The following is a 20,462-nucleotide window of genomic DNA, read 5'->3' as shown; positions in this document are numbered from 1 at the left end:
TAGCTTAGGCATTTATCTACTGATCATAAAACAATTCTAGAGGCACTATCTTAATCATAAGATAACAAAAAAACTCCATTATTAGACTTTACAGAATCCGGGAAGAACCTGCTCCTCCAGGCCCCCCTTTTTTGCATAAGAAAAGAATCATCTTTCACTATCTTTCATCCTGAGATAAAAGGTGAAAAAAAGGTGCCAGTCGAAAGATAAATCGCCTCGTGTTTAGTGGTTAAAACAATGAAAGCCCTCCAATCCCTCGAGAGGGCCGCTTGCTGGGCCCATAAATAATGCAATGGAGAAAACCAGGGGACGGGAACCCGAGGACCATTCAGCATAAGACAAAGACAGGTGCAAAGGATGGGGGGTGTCGCTTGGGGTCATTGGAGCAATCGGTGTGTACGGGGTTTATGCTCAGACAATGAACCGACCAGATATTTATCCCACTGATGTCGAGTGATCAATAACGAGGAGGTGGGAATGGTAGGGGCAGGGAGAGAGGCAGCAGACTCCCCATAAGCAGAATAAAGTGGATTAGAACACGGAAAAAACCAATAGAAAGGAACAAGAAAGATGGAAGGCACAGTCTCAGGCCTCTCCCTCTCATACAGCCTATATTCTGCCAGAGCCTTTGTTTCATTGGGAAACATTTAGCCAATAACATCATGAAACCACCCAAGTCTGCTCAAGGGTTAAACGAGAGAAGCTCTTCTCCGGCTCTGACTCTGCCTCGGCCACAGCTTCAGCTGCAGGTCTCTCTTTCGCTCTCCCTATGTTCTCGGAGGATTTCCATTCACCAATTCTGTCAGACTGCAAAGTTCACTCGAGCGTGAGGCATTCAGGAGATGGATACCAAAGATGGTATGGTGGGATGGGGGATGCGGATGCGGATGGGTATTGCCTGGTGACTGCTGCCTCGTGCAGATTCTAAAGACCATCACCATCGCTGACAACCCACCATTGTCTGGTGGCTGTTGTTGCTGCAACTTGTGTCGCAGTTTGTTGCCTGTCGCCTGTCGCTTGTACCCTGCCAACGCTTCAGCACAGTGATCTGTCAACGTCAACGGTGCGTATGATATATATTTATTGTGCAGCACCACTTGCCAAGTGCCTCATTTTGTCCCATCCCCATCCCATCCCACTCCTTCGAGTGCTTAGTCCCAGCCCAGCTGATGGTTCTCCCAAGCAGGAGGAGCAGTTGCTCCCAATTGCAGCTTATGTTGCTTGGGTTGGGGCTTTATTGGCATGAAAACCAATGCCATGGAATTTGTATTATTTACACAAATTACGTCGCATTATACGACATACGACACGTGGCACACTCCAACATTGGCACACTCCACACATATATCCTAGGGTTCTGCGAAACGGCAGACCACGGATGGGGCGCTGTTTGGCGCTATTTTTGTCTGAAAAAATGTGCAGTTGCTGACCTTCCCACACACCTCATTATCGTACAGGTTACGGGCAATGTTGTGCTTATTAAATTGATAAAGGACCTTCTCACAGTTTCCCAGGCCACTTGGGAGCCTGGGCACAGGGGCCAAGTTCAAGTCCTTTGATGGAAACGAAACGGAGAACGGGTGCCGTTTTGCCAATCATTTAATATGGGCTGGCAATTAAATAAGCGGCGTTGTCAACCCGACACCTAATGAAGCACAGACAGCCGGAAACCCCCTGGAATCACCTCAAATTTGTACCCCATATGGCACGTTAAAGGCCAAGGAAAAACTTTTGGCCCAGAGTCAAGACAGAAAAGGGTCGCTGGGAAAAGGCAGAGCCAGAGGCAGTGCCACCGAAATGGTAAAGTTTTAGCTGGTGACAAGAACAGAGGAAAGGTGAGATGAAGCAAGGTGATGCCAGTGGTAAAGGCTAGTAAGAGCCAAGGGAGTCTGTAGCAAGAGTCTGTCAAGTGCAACAGGATATGCTGGGAAAGTTCAATCCGAAAAGAGTTCAAACTTCAGCCAATTAACGTTCAAACTGGGCTGAAAGCGACGGATGGGTCGAGGCTGGGTCTTCCGCAGGAGGAACATTATAAAGAATGCCAAAGAAAAGCCACAACAATCTTCTTATTCGGTTTTGATTTTGATTTTGTTTTCAGCAGTTCCTTCGATTTGTTCGTTAAAGTAGGATCTACTTTGTCGAGCCACTGGCCACAATTAGAGAGCCTTCAGCCCGCTTCTGCTGGGGACTAGAGCATTCCATGCCCTCTCCCGGGGGATATACGAATCAAATGTGATATAAATTATTCTGTAAGATTTACTTTGAGGCTTGTTCTCTTCTTCTTTGGGAAAGTTCGATGAATGCAAGAGGTGAATGAATGGTATAGGTCTCTGCTAATGGGATATCGATGGAATGCCTGTCTGTTAATGAAGGAAATCGTTGAAAACCATTTCATAAGACCACCAGCATAAGTGGGACACAGGTACGGATAACGTCACTTGCCACCCAGGTGTGGGCAGGGATCATCTGGTGGTCATGGTGTTGCAGCATCACCGTGCGACGTGCAAATCCTGCCACCTGGAGACCCGGCTCGAGGGGGCCAACACACATTTTTGGCCGGCAATAAGCTCTCGTTGAATATTTAATTAAGGATATTATGGCAGCTGGCCGCAGAGGACAGAGGGATGGCAGAGGACAGACGACAGTCGCAACAGTTCGACCCCACGTCGTGGGGTGTTGCCCAAGCAACGGCAGAAACAACAGGTAACCATGGTGTGGCATTAAATCAATAAGAGTATGTGTGAACGACAATCCTGCAGGAGAGACACCACAGGCGGCGCACCATTCGCCATTCGACTTTTGCCAGGGAGGACTCAAGGGGTAGATAGGAACAGGTCAAGATGGTAGGTCCAATCCTCACTCGAAGAGTTAATGATGATGATGATGATGATGCCCCACCCCACACAGCCGCCAAAGAAGAAGCTTTCCAAGAAGGAAAAGGCCCGCCTAGAGGCCGAGCAGGCAGAGCTGCTGCGCATCGAAATGGAAAAGGAAAAGTGGGTGAGCTCCAAAGGATGGGAGGAAACTCCAGGACATCATTTGCATCATTTATAAGCCGGCTATAATCCACCAGACTCAAGAAACTGGAGGAGGCGCGCCAGCGCAAAAAACTCGAGATGGAGCAGGCAAAGCACCGCCAGCAGCAGGAGGTGGCCGAGAACCGTCAGCGCCGGGCACAGCTGAAGGACAGCATGCTCTTCTTCGAGGCGGTGCGAACGGCCATCGAAGCCATCAGAGATGGGGAGCGGCACGAGCGCGATTGGGAGAAGTTTATGCGCTGCAATGGGCTGCCAAATGCCGCCAGTCCGAGCGACCTGCGAAAGTACATCCATCAGTGGCACGCGGACATCGCCCAGCGGCACAGGGAGGCACGCAACTGGCTGCTGCGGACAGACGAACGAACGCTGCTCACACAGGATGCCCAGGTGGCGGATCTGACGCGAATCTCGCTGCGCCAACAGCAGGGACGACTGGGCGATATCTATGCGCATCGCATCAAGGAGGTCCTGGGGGTGAGTCCCCGCCCACTGTATCCTCCACTGAGGATTGATTTTAGGGTCACACACAGATTCTCAGCGAACTGGATGATATGCTGCCCTTTAGACAGCGTTCCCCGCATGTTGCGGCGGATCTGGCGAAACTCAAGACGGAAATGCGGGTATTTCTCAGGCAGCACCTGGACGAGTTTACCTACAAGACTATGTCCCATATTGAGCGGGATATGGAGTGAGTATATACGAACTTTTCGGTGCATACCATTATGTGGTGACTCCGATGTTCCCAACAGAATCGATAGACCTGGCGTCTCGAAGCACATCTACAGCTCGGACGTCTTTCAGAGCTTTGTGTGGACCTTCTCCAAGGATGCCCAGATGTAGGTAGCCCCAGAAGCCTCAGTCTGCCCGAAACCCAAACCCAGAATCTTTCCCTTTTCCCCCATGGCAGTGCAATCAATCCCAAGGCCCGCATTGGAGAGCAGTCGACTCACAATGAGATCGATTTCCCCACCATTGAAATGCAGATCTCCCTGCCGCCAACAGTGCGACTCCAGAGCTCGGCGCTGCGGGGCCTGTGGCTCAACTACGACCACTTCAGTGACTACTGCAGCAGCTATCGACTGAAGCACGCACGCTCCGAGAATGCCAGTAGGAATGATACAAATACCAGTGCCATATTAATATCGACCTCCATTCCATGACAGATATTTTGCGGCAAACGAAACGCGAGTGGCGTAAACGCAAGGAGATACTCCAGGCGATGCTGGACGAGTGCGGCAGGGACATTCCGCTCTCGGAGCTGGAGCAACTCACGCAGGAGCAGCACTCGGCCAGCTCGCAGCCGCCGCGGGAGCGCACCTACGACGTGGACAAGCTCTATGCGGAGTACGAGGATGAGCTGAGTCGTGCCCATCGGAGGGCGATCGGACCCGAGGCTTATGGCATGCTCGAGACGGATGTTAATCTCCGCAAGTACCGCATCATTGGCGGCGTCTACTGCATTGACTTCCTCGAGACGCCGCAGCAGGACAAGCAGCTCAATGCGCACTCCTTCATACGAACTAGTAGAGTAGAGATTCCACCTCAACCACTTCTCTGTCCATCTCTGACCCTCCATTCCATTCTTCTCCCTTCAACAGTTACGTGCGCCAATAGTTTGGTGCTCAAGGAATACTATCAGACCTATAAGCCGCCCCCTCCTGTGCTGCCCGGAGTGCGACGTCTGCCCGAGGAAATTGAGGCGGAGATGAGGATGATCGAGTCCGCTCTGGACAAGCTGGCGCTGGTCACTCTGCAGTGGGTTGCCATCTCGTGCTCTATATCTTCTGTATTGCTAAATCTATCATATATTCTCCCCGTCCCAAAAGGCTGCCCGATTCGGTGATTTGGTTCGAGCCCCCGGTCGCCTGCCGCTGGGAGACGCACATCGAGACCCTCGAAATGGAACTCGCTGATGGCATGAAGCCGCAACCGCCTGCCCCAACGGAAGCAGAGGCGGAAGCCAATGGAACTGCCGGTGCCGCGGCAGCTGCCATCACAGCCACACCCACAGAAGCGACACCCCTCTCGACCAACGCCCAACCGAGTCCGCTGAAGAGTTCGCCCCGCTGTCCGGCGTCGCGCCTGCGCCCTCCGAAGTCGTCGTCGGACCTACAGCAGACGCTGCGCGAGATCACGGACTTTGACCTGAGGGTCATACCCAGCGACGTGGACCTGTACGGGCTGGTCAAGGACTTTGTGGTGCCACGCCTGCCCCAGGGCTTCTGCGTGCGCCTCGAGGCAACCACCCCGGCGGAGTCCGGCTCGGGGCTGCGGCGCCGCCGGGTGATGTTTCTCGCCCGCCAGACGCACGTGCGGCTGGGTCAGGGCCAAGGGGCAGCGGGTGGAGTTCCAGAGAACATGGGAGATCCATCGACGGATCAACTGCAGATGGGACTGGGACTGGGAATCGGAGCGGATTTCCTCGACACTGAGGAGCCGGCGGAGATGTTTCCGCCGCTGTGCTTCGATAAGCTGCTAAAATTCCGGCAGACAGCCCCGACCCCTGTGCTGCCGCAGGGCTACCTCTTCTCGCAGCTCATCGAGGACATGGACCGGCTGTGGCGCCTCCAGCTGCCGCGCGAGCAGCAAGAGGAGCTCATCCAGCAGATCTCCGAGCAGCTCTCGCCCACAGGCTCTGCGGGCAGCGAGGCGGGCGAGCAGCAGCAGCATGACCTGGAGGACGATCCCATACAGCCACTCAGCCAGGAGCTGGTGGATGTCCTGCAGCCAGCAGCAGCGGCCGCCGCCTTTGCCTACTACACGGGCATCTCCTTTGTGCGCGACTCCCAGCTGCCGAACGAGGCGGAGGAGGAGGCTCGCAAGCAGCCATCAGATGGCCTGGACAGCAGCGAGGATGACGACGAGGACGTCGACAGTCTGTTGGAGCTGCTCGAAGGCGCCTCCACCGCGGCCAACACCCTCCACGAGCTACTGGCCTCCGGCGCTGGGCAGAGTCAGACTCAGAGCGAGAACAGCGATAGCGAGATGTAAGCATAGAAGCAGGCTTGCTTGACATCCTCCAACCTTCCTTCATTTGTTCTTCCCATTGCTCAGGCGCAAACAGAAGCTCAGCAGCACAGCGGCCATTACTCAGGGCAAGTGGAGCACTCGCGATGTCCACGACACAAAGTTCAATGAAGACAAGCTCTCGATTCAGTTTCGCACAGGACGATTGGGTGAGTAGAGTGGGATCACAGTCCAGGAGTAGCCTTGTCCCTTCTCTCATATCCGTTCACAGGGATCTTTGGGTTCGCCTTGAACAAATACAGCAACATGCCCTACCAGACCTGGGACCTGCGACCGGACATGAAAAAGCAAGTCCAGCGACTGCCCAATGCCGCAAAACAGAGGCCTAATCGTTGACAGTACTTTTTGCAGTCCTGGCACCATCCTCTTCAGCTTCACGGCATCGCTGATCAGCCTGGACATGACCATCACCGAGGCGGGGTACACAGTGAACAATTTCCAGGGCGGCAGCACCCAGGGCCTCACCGAGATGATCGGCAAAACGATGTCACTGTCGGAGCTGAAGGCCACACTGATCCTCTCCGCGGTGGACATTTTCCCCGATGAGGATGCCTTCTGCTACACGGAGGGCTCCTGCGAGAAGAACTACGTGATGGAGATGCACTGTTACGCCTGCCTCTCGACCCTCGCCCAATCGCACAACTTCAGCTGGTCGCGCTGGAACCTCCTGGCAGGCTCCCGGACGGCCGTCCTCCTCGTTCGCGAGCTGATCGAGGGCAAGAAGGTGCCCTACTATTCCACGCTACTGGTCACACCGCTCAAGACCTCGATCATCGACTGCACCGAGGTATCGGCCAGCTTCAATTCGGTGGGCATTGCCGGCATGGAGTACTATGCCGATCTCTATCAGCTCTCCCAGGCCCATGCCCAGCCGGTGAGTCTCGAGAAGCAGCGCACGATGAGTCCTGTGCTCCGAGATAGCGTCGCTAAGATTCTGATGGCCATCCGGCCATTGAGTCTCTGTTGAGTATACATTTCAGGAGAGAGATACACATATCTTATATAAGGCTACGGGCGTTTGTACGTGGAAACATGTGAGAGATTAAAACCAATCTAAAGAGCCTACCCACTTCTTCTCTTCCCTTCCCTTTCCTTTGCTCTTCCGTATATGCTTATTATCAATTTTGATTCAGGCCCCATGCCGCCGTTCAGCATCATCAATCTATAAGTGAATTATCATTCATTGTCAGCAGTTTAACCTCATCGAGAACCCCATCCAGCATCCCGCCCCCCCCAGCATCCGACAACCGTACAGAATCCGAAGCACAATCCCCCAGCACGCAGCCCAATTAACATATTCACAGCGAGGCTTTATCCTTTAATGCGTGCGCCAGGGTTTCTTTTAGCCATTTTTTCACTATGCCTGTCATTCCATTTTCGGGCCAAAAGCGGAACAGGAAGAAAGAGGAAATAGGGTACAGCGTAGAGCGCACAACGCACAACGCTGCGTATACGCAACTTGAGTGCGTGCCCTGGGGCTGAGGAAGGAGCGCGAGACGTGCGTTGGCTGGATTTGTGGGTGGATGGGTGGTCGCACAAGGGTGTCGACGTCCATTGTTCGCTTGTCAAGCGAAGGTCGCCGCCCAGCAGACCCAGCGGGCGAGTGTGGCAACAATTGGGCGCCAAGCTGTCTGCCACACAAGCGTCTGCCCCTGGCCCCCTACCCTCCTGCCACAGCTGTCATTTGTTTTGTTAATGAGCAGAGTCGGCACCCATCTCCTCAGCGCCGTCCTCCCTCACCACTGCTCTCTCCTGGGTCCCTAGGCATATGCATAAATAAATAATTAAAAAGTATTTGTCTTTCCTTCGCTGAACAGACCCAAAATTGAATTCAATACGAGAGAGCACATGCAAATGCGCCTTCCCCGACCTCTCCTCTGAGAAGGGGAGACCAGAGTAGACCCCAAACATACCCTATCCTCTTTTTCGAACATTTAATTTGGACATCCATTGACTATTGCCATTTTATTTATTTAAATATATAAAATTATACGAATATAATATATGCTTAATAGAATATATGGTTAATTTCTAATTAAATATAGAGTTGAGAGTTTTTTTCTCGTTTCAAAATCAGGAGCTCTCAATTTTCCAATATAGTTTCCCAATTATCTGTGCCTGTCCTATATACCCATTCCCAGTCATTCCTTTTGGCAGGGTATGTTAAGAATTTGTTGTTCCTGTGGATCGAAAAACACTCGCATCGCACGTTGGAATATGCTCCCCTTTTGCGGTTTCCCCTGCACCTCTTCCACCCATTTCCCATTGTCCTCTCTCTGTCTCTGCCTTTGCCGTTGCTTTCGTTGTTTTTCGGGTGGCCGGATGACAAGTGCAACGCTTTGTTTCCGCTTCCGTTTCCGTTATTCACACCTGTCGCAATGCTTTAACCGGTTACCCGGCTAGCCGTTACCGGTGACCACAACTCCCATAACCGAAAGGGACAAGGTGCCCCAAGAGGATCCACTTGTCGATCATTCGATGCAAATAGTACTCTGTATTTGTTTTGTTGCACAATTAGTTTTCCCTCCTTTCTCTTTCCTGTTTTTTGTTGCATATTTGGCCATTTTGGAAATTCTTTTCAATTTGCCGCTCCATTCATTTGTTCATTCATTCAAACACAGAGATGGACATCGAGAACCATTCTGTTCTTCCGCCATCGACTTTTTTTGTATCATTTCGAATGCACTTCTCCACACTTTTTCCTCAGAGAAAGGTCACTGATTTACTTCCTTCCTTCCTTCGGCGTTTTTCCATTTTTCAAAACCACCATTTGCCTCATTTTATTGGGCTTCTATTGACCTTCTGGGGGTGGGTCTTAACAGTTAAAGCCGCTTTGGAAGAACTTCAAAAGACATTGCTACACAGCATCCGGAACGATGTGGCGTCCACTCTTTGTTATTCCTTATTTTTCCCTGATTTAATATCCCCCATTCAAGGGGCTGGCTTCCCCTAATGATGATGTTGTGCAGATGTTTTTCTGAAGAGCAACAATATCGCAATAAGTGCTCTCTCTCTGTCGATTTTCTCTAATTGGACCCTTGCACAGCAGTTTCAATACAAAATTCTACAAAATTCAAGATTTGCCGTGCCGTGCCGTCCCGTCGCATCCCGCCCGCCCGTTTCTGTGGTGTTTCTATGCAAAACTACGAACTACGAGTGCGAACAATGCAGGCAACTGCAACTCGATACAGCTTCCGCATAAGCAAGCTCTAATTAGTGAGCGAAAGGATATACAATTGCAGGACACCCCGCATCCCCCATCCCCATCCCCAGGCATTCCATCCACATGGATGGATTAGACATCCACATCAGGCAGTGTGCCCGCACACATCCCACACATGGACTCCCAGATAGATTGTGTATGCAAAATGCGAGTATTTCCATAAATTGAACATTTTCAACAATTTGTAAAATCCCCTGCTTTGCCAGTGTTTCTTTACACCTTTTTCGGTCTTTGTTTCTCTTTTTTCTGTGCTCTGTGCTCTGTGTTTTGTGCTTTTCCCATTTTCCAAGTGAATGCATGCCATTGCCATGGCATATGAGTGCTAGTATTACATGTGTTAGCTGACAATCATAACTAACTCGTATGCAAATGTCCTTTCCGTCCAAAAAACCCCACACATCCGCACAGCAGAGTGCGGGTGGGAATGAGAATCCGTGTGGGATTTTTACTTTAATCAAGGCATCCATTCAGCACTCAAATTGCGTGCTACCTGCCGCCGTCAGCAGTAAACAATAAATCTGTGTGTGTGTTTCTTTATGATTCTTGTTCTTTTCCCCAAGCCGTTCCGTTGAAATCACGAGGGTATATTGTGTTTTTATTTTCGAGAAGGCTCTGCTCCAAATGCAATTTATATCGAGACCTAACATATACTTAATAAAACTAAAACTGTGTATAAAGAAATCCCATTTCTTGACGAAAAAGACCCCAAATTTGTGGACATGGGAATACGCATATTAGATTTGTGGTGGAGCACTCAGAAGGAAGCATTTCCGACCTTATAAAGTATCAGCAACAATGACAGAGTCGATATAGACATGTCTGTTTGTCCGTATGTCCATTCGTCTATCCCTACGTCTGGTTTGACACCTAGTTCTTAGAGCCTAAATAACTCCAGTACTATCACACTGAATAAAGTTTGTTTAAGCCCCCAAAAAAATACAAAATAGCGAATGCCGATCATTATCGAATCATTATCATAGCCAAAAACAACAAATCAAATTTCAGTGGCTACGCTACACCTTACACGAGCTTACTCTCGTTCTCTCTCTCTCTCTCCCTCTCTGACACACTCTTCTTCGTACAGTGTGCGCGCTCTGGCGGAGGGGAGTGGAAGGGGCAGAAACAGATGTTAAAGTAAAAGCTCACACATGTATCACAACGTGTTCGCTGATTTATGTATAATATACAGCCGAATTTCTCTATTACCAACTTCCGTACAACGAAGTTTTCTATATAACGGATCGATTTCCCAATGCTCTGTATTACGAGTTTTTCGTATAATGAACTCCCTTGAGATTCGCTATATGAAAGATCGACTGCCCTATATTTAGGAGTAGAAATCTTATAGTGGGGTGGATATCTTGCTCTGTAATATCTGTAGCTCATGGCTCGTTGTTAGTGATGCGAGTATCTACTGTTTTGATATTTTCTAGATTTTCATTAAGGGATGTACAATATACTTATCTAGACATCTGCTTTATACTGGGGTATCTGATCGTCGAGGCAGTAAATTCTCTCTGATTTTTGGTTCTGTGTTATTTCACTCTTTTCACATATGTGTGTGTGTGTGTGTGATTGTGCGACTTTAACACACACTTGGTGGTAGCAGCAGCAGGAAGGAAGAGAAGAAGCCGCTAAATCCGCATGCTGCGCACAAAAGTATGCTACGTAATTTAAGTTAATAGCCGCCACACACACACGCACACCCACACACACAGCATGCACTCATACACACATGTTCGCTGTCATCCTACGCGTCTGTTCAAATTACAATTCATTATATACAGGTGGCGAGAGAGGGAGAGAGGCAGAATGGGCATTCCTGTAGGCAAACGCCAGGACGAGGGCCACGAGTGTGGCAGGACGCTGGCGCTCGCTGTGACGCAAGCAAGGCTTAAAGCGGAGCACCCACCGCCGGCAGCAGCAGCTACTTCCGCATGCGAGCACTTGAAATGACGCTGCTGCTCCTTGCTCCTTGCTCCTTGCGCCTTAATGCTCCTGCTGCTCTCATTACAGTTTCAAAGGGCGGCGGCCCTGCTCTCGTTCACCTTTGCACCTTTGACTGGAGAGACTTGGACCAACAAGAAGAACAGCAACGGGCGGTAGCTGGAATCCTCGTCATGCCTGTGAAATGAATGAAAGCCCCTCGTCTGGCATAAACGAGTAACATCATTCTCTCCCTCCAGAAGCACTTTATTTTCGCTCTGAATGAATGACGGTATGATGGATGTCACACCAGTCGCGATCTCTTTGCTCTCTACGCCTCGATTTGCCTCTAATTTCCAGCTTAAGTGTCAATTACAACAGCAACAGCAGCCCCAGCAAAGAAAAAGAAACGCAGCGTGACGTTGCAAATGGCAGAAAAGAGATGGGGGCTTTGCACATCTTGTTGTCTGTCTACCTGTCGTCGCTGCTCCTGCACAAAGACAGAGAGAGAGAGAGCGAGAGAGAGAGGCAGAGTCCTGTCTTGCCGTGTCCTACCTACGTGCTCGTCAGGCTGACAGCAGCCCTTGCTTTTGATGCCCTTGCAAATCGGGTATAATGATTTCTGACCAGAAAGATACCAATCCCAAGAAATTCATTCTTCTCTTCGCTTCTGCCCCTGCTCCCTTTGCTTGGGGGGTGGGGAGTGGTATGCAAAATTGGATACAAATATCGACTGGATCTGCCATCACAGAACAGAAATGGATCAGTGCCAGCATCAGTGTATGAAATGCTTTGGTATCCTCTCCGCTGGTGGGCCGGCCCCCTACTTTATTTCTTTCTTGCTTTATTTACCACTTGCCTCCTTCGTCGTCGTCGTCGTCGTCCCTTTCTTCTCCCTCTCTGCTTCTGCCTTGCACCGTGTATATTTGTTGTTTTTTGTTTTTCTTTTGGTTTCGTTTCTTTTTTTAACCTCAATTTAGAAAGTCTGAGTTGATGCTGATGCTGTGGCTGTGGCAGTGGCTGTGGTGATGCTTCACCTGCCTTGAAATTTCTATGTCCCTAGAGTGTGTGTCTGTCTGTTGGTCTCCTTGTGGGTCCATGTGTGTCCATTTGTGTCTGTGTGTGTGTGTGTGTTTTTACTTGGCTTCCATTCTCATTCTCCTGGCGAAGACTTTTTGACTTTCTCTCTGCTGGCATTTTGACACAGTTGATTACAGCGCCGCCTAGCGGCCGATTCCGACCGCTCAACAGCGAGTGACAGAGATAGAGATAGCAAGAAAACAGAGCGAGAGACAGAGACAGGGATAGAGTGTGCGTGTAGGTGTCTGCGGTTCGAGACGGATGAGGAGGGGAGGCAGGATTTTGGATGGATGACATTCCATGGCAGGCAATATTTATGCAAATGGCCCAGAGACCACCGCCAGAGTCTCACCTTCTCTCGTTCACTCATTCGTGTTGGACTTTGCGACACATATGCAACCACAACGAGAGATAGATAGAGATAGACAGATAGATAGATAGATGGATGGATGGATGGATAGTGTGTGAGTGAGAGGCAGTCATGTGCACATGCATATGCTCGGGTTCTACTATAGTATGTGGTGTCCTAAGAGCATTATTCCACATGAGCTACCAAATTGCATTCCAAAATTTATGCATTTCATCTCTGGATGCTCCCACTCTCTCCCAATCCCTCTCTGGCTTTCGGTTGCTCGCTTTAATCAGTGGCAAGCCAGTCGTTAGAGGAATGTGCTGCAACATTAACATTTTATTGCGGACAGTGCCTTAGGAGCTCAAACCGAGGGAATGAATTGCAATAGAGAGGAATTTCTGTGTAGGCTGTTCTCTCTCTCTGCTACTTTGGTATGTAGGCTCCTCGAGTGTCCTCTGTTCAACGGGTATATTGTAATCAGCCGAATTTATGTGCCAGCCCCTAAAGTGCGAGTATTTTCTTAATGGCGGATGGATCCGATCATTAATCAAGCGCTCGGCTTCGGTCTCATGCCTGGAAAAGCCGCTGTGCCAGTGCCAGGGTATCTAATTTTCGAGGCACTCGACTCTTATTTCGCTTTGCGTTTTTTGTTTTTGTTGTGCGGCAAAAATATTTTCCTAAAAAGAGAGCCACAAAATATTTATGCAGGACTGGAGCTCACTCTCTTCCTTCTGCCACGCCCTCGCCTGCTCCTCTTCTTGGCCGATTCGGCCCCCATTCGGCTTCCCTTTGCCCATTCCCCGTTTTTAAAATCCCACTCACGCCCTCGACACTTGCTCCTGGTCTCAGCCTCAAACTCTTAAGCTGCGGCATCCAGTGGCACGTCCTGTTGGGTGGAGAGGAGAGTCCTGCCAGCGCAACCTAACGGTAAACAAAACGAGCAAAGGAAACGCAAACAGCAATGGAAAAGTAGAGAAGCAGAGAAGTACCGAAGGTAGTGGAAGAGATAGAAGAGAGAAGAGCCACGAGGACGCGAACGAGAACGAGAACGAGAACGGGGACATAGAAATTATTACCCAAGCTGATGAAAAAGGAAATGACCACAAATTGCCGTGGGAGTGTATGTGTGTTTGTGTTTGTGTGTGTGGTACATGCAAGTATATTGTACGTTATTTAACGTATTTAATTTCCCCTTTTTCCCACATAGAAAGAGAGGAGAAGAGAAACAGAGAAGGAGAAGGAGTGATACAGGATACCATTTGACAGGCCCACATTTTGCCATGGATTCCATGGATCTGCTGGCGGCCATGGCGTCCAAAATGCTGCTGCTACCCCGCACACAACACAACACAGGCTGTGCCTCGCTTCTCTCTCAATACGTGACATAAACACTTTATTCGTGCATTGGGGCCTATAAGCCAGGGAGAAAGCAGCCCATGTTTTCGATCCCAATCGAAACGAATGAGCCGTTCGCTTGTGGGTACTTTTTACAGCATCACTGGGAGAATGTGCCCAACTCGAGGAACATCTTCTTTGACCATTCCAACGGGCATATTCCCATTAAATATCCTGTGTCTTCCATTACCTTTTGTTAATCTTTCTATCAATCGAAGGGGCCTTAAAAGAGAGCATCAAATAGGTGTCATACACCGTCGATTCGATGGAAAAACAATGCCCAGCTTTCCCTCTGCCTCCCACTGCCACTCGCATGCTTCCCCTTTTCCACCCGGACTGACTTCCTCCATGTCCACCGTCTGCTGCCTGCCGTTTGCTGCGTGTGTGTTCGCCTGTTAGAAAATAATTAAAACTTTTCGTGATTTCGTGCCAGTGTAGCTGCGATTTTTCTCAATTTAAAATGAATTCCAGCAGCAACAGCAACAGCGACGGCGACAGCGACAGCGACAGCAGCAGCAACGACCATCGCTGGGGGTATTCCCGTATGTGTTCAACAGCTTAATTGTTTAAAAATCTTATGTCTGAAGTCGAAATAAAATAAATCGTTTACATCGAGCATTGGAGGTGGATACAGCTTACGTTCAGAATAGCCTGCCCGATATATAGAAATTTTCAGTGAAAATTAATTTGTGTGAACAGCGGCTGGCATGCACTAACGGGAATACCCCGAACAAGTTGCTAAATGTTTGCAGCTGCTGCCGCTTTGCGGCATGTTATGCGTATGTATGTGTATGTACGTTTGTGTTCGTGTGTGTGTGTGTGTGTGTGTGTGGAGCAGGACCAAGTTTACAATCCCTAAACCATTTGGCACCCCCTTACTGTTTACCCCCGCGGGCCATCGACACTCACTTTTGATTAGTTATTGTTGTTGGCATAGAGTTCGCCTCCTGCTCACACTCCTCCTGTACTCCACTTGACTCCCCCGCAAAAACCGACCTGGCATCAGCGCCACACATCGTTCGTGCAACGTTTGATTAGCAGCAATTTTATTAGTTTCTTTTTTGTTTTTTTTGTTTTACCCGTAGTTAGATTCTTCCCCCCCATAGTGCTTTCCCTATTACGCCACCTGTTTGCTTTCCGCCTCGATTGATTTATCGATTGTTCTCGTGTCTTTTTGTTTAATCATACAAACTGAAAAAGCAATTAAATCTGCTAAAAATTTGACTGCAAAATTATTGACACCATCTGTCGCTTTGTCGCCTGACGCTCTACAAATAATTAATGAGCTTTAGACTCCTGAACACTTTAGAAGCGAAGCAAATCGATAAGCGTTAAGTGCATTCGTGGTCACGATGCTGACTGCTGATGAATATCGATAGGGCAATAGATGCCTCCCAGCCACGAGACGCTGTTGTAGCTCTTTTGTGTTTAGCTTTCTTCAGGGAATCAATCTATGTGGTGCCAGCAAATTGTTAGACAAGAATCTGGTAGCTCCCTGATTCTCAGCAAATCTTCACTTCATTCCAGAATCAATTCCAGTTTCCCTTTCATTCTGAATGACTGAACATTTAAGATATCATATACGACTCATGGGATTCTGGTGAATTCTTGCGGCTATTTCCCTCAATAATATTTCATGTTAAATATGTTAAATCTTTCTCTCTCCCAGTTCCTTTTTGCCTTGCACTTTCATGCAACATCTTTGACTACAACATGCAAGATTCTGGCTTCATTTTACAGTTAACATTCTTCATGGCCAAACCCCGGAGCTGATTGTCGATTATTTTATGTTGGTTTTCAATTTGTTAACGATTTACGATGTTGATGGGGACTTTGTCGTCTCGGTCTCGTTTTGGCTCGATGGTCTCTCCTTCGTTTAACGACATTCCCAAGACGATAGAATGGTGGATGGACATTGACTCTGACTGGACTGACTGGACTGCTGCTTATCAATCGACACGCGCGTACTATAAAATTTCTGTGTCGTGTAGTGTCCTGCCGAAATGTGGCGGGGTACATTCGTTCCAAACAGCAGCCTGTCCCCAAATGTGGACCAATATCGGAGAGTGACATGCGGCATCGGAAAAACCAAGTGCTCTCCCTCTCTCTCACTCGCTTGGGGAAGGGTATCGCAAGGTCATATGCAGCTTAGCCTGGTTTTCGTGTTTGCTGCTCTTTGCTTTGGTTTTTTTTGGGTGCGTCGCCGAAAACTAAACTCCTCTATAAATATCAGCGACGATTTATCGCATGTCTGTCCCACTGTCTATCCACTATATAGCCCTCTATATCCACTAGTACTATATCCGTATCTACAATGTCCATGTGTCCGTGTGTCCGTGTGTCCGTGTGTGAGTGTTCGCGTGGGCCTATAAAACACATCACAAAATAAAATAAAAAGAAAGCTGTGCCGTCCGTTGTCCACTTCTTGATCGCTTGTCGGCCCATTTTCAATTTGTTTAATTTGGTTTTTGCCAATTTGTGTGTTGTTTCTGCCACTGCGAGAGAGACAGAGACGGAGACAGATAGAGACAGATGTCTCTGCTCTCTGGCCTGTCAGAGTATAATGGTTTTGGCCAGATGCTTGCAACACTCTCAGATGGAATCACTTCCAAACGAGGCACAAGCCACGACTGCCTGTATTTAGTTTCAACAATCCGTGAATCTCTTCTTCTAAGATTTTTCAGTAAAAACTTTTCGATGGGCTATGGGTTTTCCCACCAAAAGACAGAAATGATTGATTCAAATCGGAGGACAGCCACATAAACAATCAAAGATGGTGTGTCTAGTGTTTTTGTCTCAGAGAAACATCTATGTATATTTTGTATTGATCACAAATCAAGAAAATTCATGTGATATTCTTTTCGATCTATGTATATAAAACGGCCTTCCAGAAACATACACTCAGAGAAAAATGACATGGTAGATATACTATTTTCATATTAATTTTTTTCTTTGGATGTCCATCTATCATCTATGGTCCAAAAGAGTTATTCTATTGAATATCTCCTAATTTCATAGCTTGGATCACCTGAAACGGTGATTATTCAGAGTTATCAAAAGCATAATTCCATATGAAACAAAGAGGGAGAAACAGGTCTTGTATCGTTTAGGGCGGTGCCTAAGTCGGGGAAGAATCGCAAAGGTAATCACAATCTCTTTCTCTCTCTGTATCTCTCTCTATCTTTCTGTCTGTAGTCAATAGCATTGCTTGTTAGTTTTAATTTGATTTGGACCCCAAAAACGCAATCGAGCTGCACCGCGCTCTGTGGCATGGCATTTTATTCATTTCGTTTTCATATGCTGCACAAACACACTTGCCACGCAAAAGAGCCGCAGCTGGACCGTTAAATATGCAACGTTGCCACAGTTTGAAAACCACCAAATAAATCGACCCCATCCCAAAGTCCTTGCCACCACGGGGAGGTGGCGGTGGCGGCGGCAGTGGCACACACAGCTGGTGGCCCATAAAACATGTTTCGATGCAAAGTTTTTTGGCCAAAATAAAACGGAGAACAAACAATTATAATGAAGCAATTTCCTCTCTCTCTCTCTCTGTTTGTCTCTATCTGTGTGTGCCCCACAGATAAATGCAGCAGCATTTAATGTTGGGATTATGGGAAATGGGATATCGATACAGAAACAGATACAGATTTTGATCCCACTCTCGCTTCGCTTTGAGCCATTTTCCATCGAACAAAAAAACTAATGCAAAATACAAGTGATAGCAACAACACGTGAGAGCGTTAACAAAAAAAAAAAAATAGAGAGTATGGTTAAAAATAGATAAAAACGCAACCAAGAAACACATGCAAAATGCAACAACAACAACAGCCACAGCCACCAGACACGACCATTAAATAAAAATAAAACTTACATAAATTTAGATTTAGAAGCAACGACGTCGTGCGTCGTGGATTTTTCATTTTGTCGCACTGCTCCCAAAACGCACTTTATTTTTGGAAAACCAAAACAGCAACAAAGAAAAACAACAACAAAAAACTACAAAGACCTGCAGCCGAAAGCAGAGAAAGCTTGCAGTTTTTGAATTTAAATTCGAATTAAAGCTAAGATCGATAGCTGATAATCGATAGATCACGTGCCAGTGCTGGTCAACTGGTTAGCATAATGCAGGGCAGTGCTGGTTGGTGCTCCATTTTCCCTTAGCAAACTGTGCGGCAGCTGCGGCGAAATTCTATTAGAACAAAAGGAAGAAAATAAGGAAGGAGATAGAGAAAAGGAAAGCCCAGAGTGAATATAAAAAGCCAAGGGAACAGCGGCCCAAATTATGTGAGTGTGGGGACTGGACTGGAGAGTGTGCAAAAACCAACGAAAATTCCAGGCACACACAGACACAGAATGAGCACAGTTGAAGGAGGAACAGAACGGAAGGGAGATGGTTTGGTGAGTCGTAAAACGGGACTCTTCTTTTGGGCTTCTGTGTGTTTTTGTGCTTGTGCTTAGAGGCCAACGAGCGGGCGAGAGACAAAGACAGAAACAGGGGCAAGGAGCAAATTAAATACAGACATTTTTTGCAACAAAACGAATGAAAGGCGGAAAAGCAACAGAAAATAATAATAATAAAACGGAAGTGAGCAAAAGACGCCCAGCAGATGGCGAAAGAACCAAATGGCAGAGAAAGAGACACAGAGAAGGAGATAGAGAGAGAGAGGGAGAGAGGTGGAGCAAGAAATGGGTCGACCTTGGACCATGTGCGTATATGCACATTTTTTTTCGGTAGTCTTTTTTGTGTGTTTTTTTTTGGAAACTGTTTCAAAACTGCTGCAGTTTTTGATTAGCGATGGAAGAAGCACAAGAAGAAACAGAGGCAGAAGCTGCAACATATTTGCAGAGAGAGAGAGATAGAGGAAGGCCGTAAAACACAGCCAGAAAGAGTGTGGCGGAAAAAAGGAGAGATAGGAAAGGGAAGACCAAAGCCAACACTGGACACAAAATGTTTATGAGCACTTTGGCTCTTTCGGCCACGGGAGGACCGGACCGGGGATCCACAGCCGTGGCCCCAGCCCCATATATCCACCGTATCGTGTCCATGGTCCGTGGCAGTCCAGTCCCCGTCCGGCCATCAGCAACATCATTCACATTTACGAGAGCCCACGGCGCGGTGCGGCTGTTGCTTTCAGCCACTGACGCGTGTGTGCACAGGCCAGGCAGACCACCTTTATAGGGGTGGCAACGCCAGGACAGGCCATGATGCCAGACAGGCAGCAAAGGCGGGTTTTGGCCAAACCCCCAGCCCCAGGCCACACCACACCATACCGTTGATTATGGTCAATGATTTGCTTTTGGGCTCATAGAATTCACGAAAATTGAATTATTTTTCGTGCAATTATGTGTCCTGTCGGCAGATCCAAATAAAGTGGGTATTCACGGGTATGGGGCTTGGGTTTTAAGTTTGGTTTCCACATATAGGCAGTGGCCGGCGCTCCAACCTTCATTAGAGTTTCCTCAATTGAATAATAGTCCTATTGGAAAGCTATTTTCCAGCTCTCGTAACATTCTCTTTTAAGTTCCGATAATGAAGAATAATTCACTGCACAATTTTCCCATAAGCAAACGGACACATTCGTTTCTTTCGAAGAATAGCTATTTCTTAAGGATAATGGTTTAATAGAGAATATTTTGAGCAATATTAAGCACTCCACTCACCTTATTGCATTCCGTGTGACTCTGACTCGGACCCTGACTGTGAGCTGAGTTTTCGTACTTGATTATGTATTGTATTTGTATTTGATTAGTTGAACCATAGATTGGTAGATTGATAAACTAGTAAGAACTATCAATGTCCGTAGTTGGCGCTGATAGCCGCTGAATTAGCATAGCGAACGAACAGAAGACCGAACGGATAGTAGCACAGATGATGCACAGACGACGATGATGCACAGTGTAGTAGACCAGACATACTCGTAATGGTTCTTGAGCTGCCACTGCTCTCTCGATATAGGAATCGATAATTCGATTCTTTGCACTCATTTATCCGATTGTTGGCTTCATTCATTGCATTCATTCATTCATTCACTCACTGTATTCTGTATTCTTCAGTTTGTTTCGATCAGAACTTTCGAGTGTGGGAAGATCTTAAAAAAACAACAACAAAAAAACATAGTTGTAGGATATACGCGTATATTGTGAATGCAACCCCGATATGCATACACGTATATATCCATATATGTATCTGCTCACGCACACACACACACACACGAGCGCGCACGCACACGACACACACACGACGACGACGACGACGATGGCGATACGGAAACGCACGACTAGCTGTGATTATTCGATTATGCGCCGATTACTTTCGCTTTGAATAGTTCTCTTTTTGGCATTGTTCCTCCCAGTCCTGGCTCTTGCTTACTCCTCCCTCCCTGTCTCTCTCTGTCTCGTTAATTTAGCTTATTTGCTG

The 20,462-nt window shown here is 47.9% G+C and overlaps 2 protein-coding genes across 4 annotated transcripts in view; one reads left to right on the top strand and one right to left on the bottom strand.

Moving 5' to 3' along the window:
* Positions 1 to 20,149, bottom strand: part of Sh (Potassium voltage-gated channel protein Shaker) — a 130,903-nt gene extending 110,754 nt beyond the window's left edge. The window contains exon 1 of one of the 3 annotated variants that reach the window (XM_033384390.1): positions 19,706 to 20,149. The gene's annotated coding sequence lies outside the window, so the exon portion shown is untranslated. The remainder of the gene's footprint in view (positions 1 to 19,705) is intronic. The other 2 variants (XM_033384391.1, XM_033384398.1) reach the window with 2 other exon arrangements.
* Positions 2,875 to 7,125, top strand: LOC4815183 (axonemal 84 kDa protein). The gene is made up of 10 exons (XM_033384384.1): positions 2,875 to 2,996; positions 3,074 to 3,512; positions 3,569 to 3,726; positions 3,788 to 3,874; positions 3,946 to 4,145; positions 4,202 to 4,793; positions 4,865 to 6,025; positions 6,093 to 6,214; positions 6,277 to 6,352; positions 6,417 to 7,125. The coding sequence occupies exons 1-10, from the start codon at positions 2,875 to 2,877 to the stop codon at positions 7,030 to 7,032; spliced, it is 3,573 nt and encodes a 1,190-aa protein (XP_033240275.1). The 3' UTR covers positions 7,033 to 7,125.
* Positions 20,150 to 20,462: the final 313 nt, after the last annotated feature.

The sequence above is a fragment of the Drosophila pseudoobscura genome, chromosome X (genome assembly GCF_009870125.1).
Source record: "Drosophila pseudoobscura strain MV-25-SWS-2005 chromosome X, UCI_Dpse_MV25, whole genome shotgun sequence".
In the NCBI taxonomy this organism is placed as follows: Eukaryota; Metazoa; Arthropoda; class Insecta; order Diptera; family Drosophilidae; genus Drosophila; species Drosophila pseudoobscura.
The sequence above is the reverse complement of the archived record's forward strand: the minus strand, read 5'-3'. Positions and strand labels throughout refer to the sequence as shown.

Coding starts and splice junctions, on each gene's coding strand:
- LOC4815183 (XM_033384384.1), top strand. CDS start 2,875: ATGATGATGATGATGATGCCCCACCCCACACAGCCGCCAAAGAAGAAG. Junction 3,513..3,568: donor GCATCAAGGAGGTCCTGGGG/GTGAGTCCCCGC, acceptor GGTCACACACAG/ATTCTCAGCGAACTGGATGA. Junction 6,353..6,416: donor CTGCGACCGGACATGAAAAA/GCAAGTCCAGCG, acceptor TACTTTTTGCAG/TCCTGGCACCATCCTCTTCA.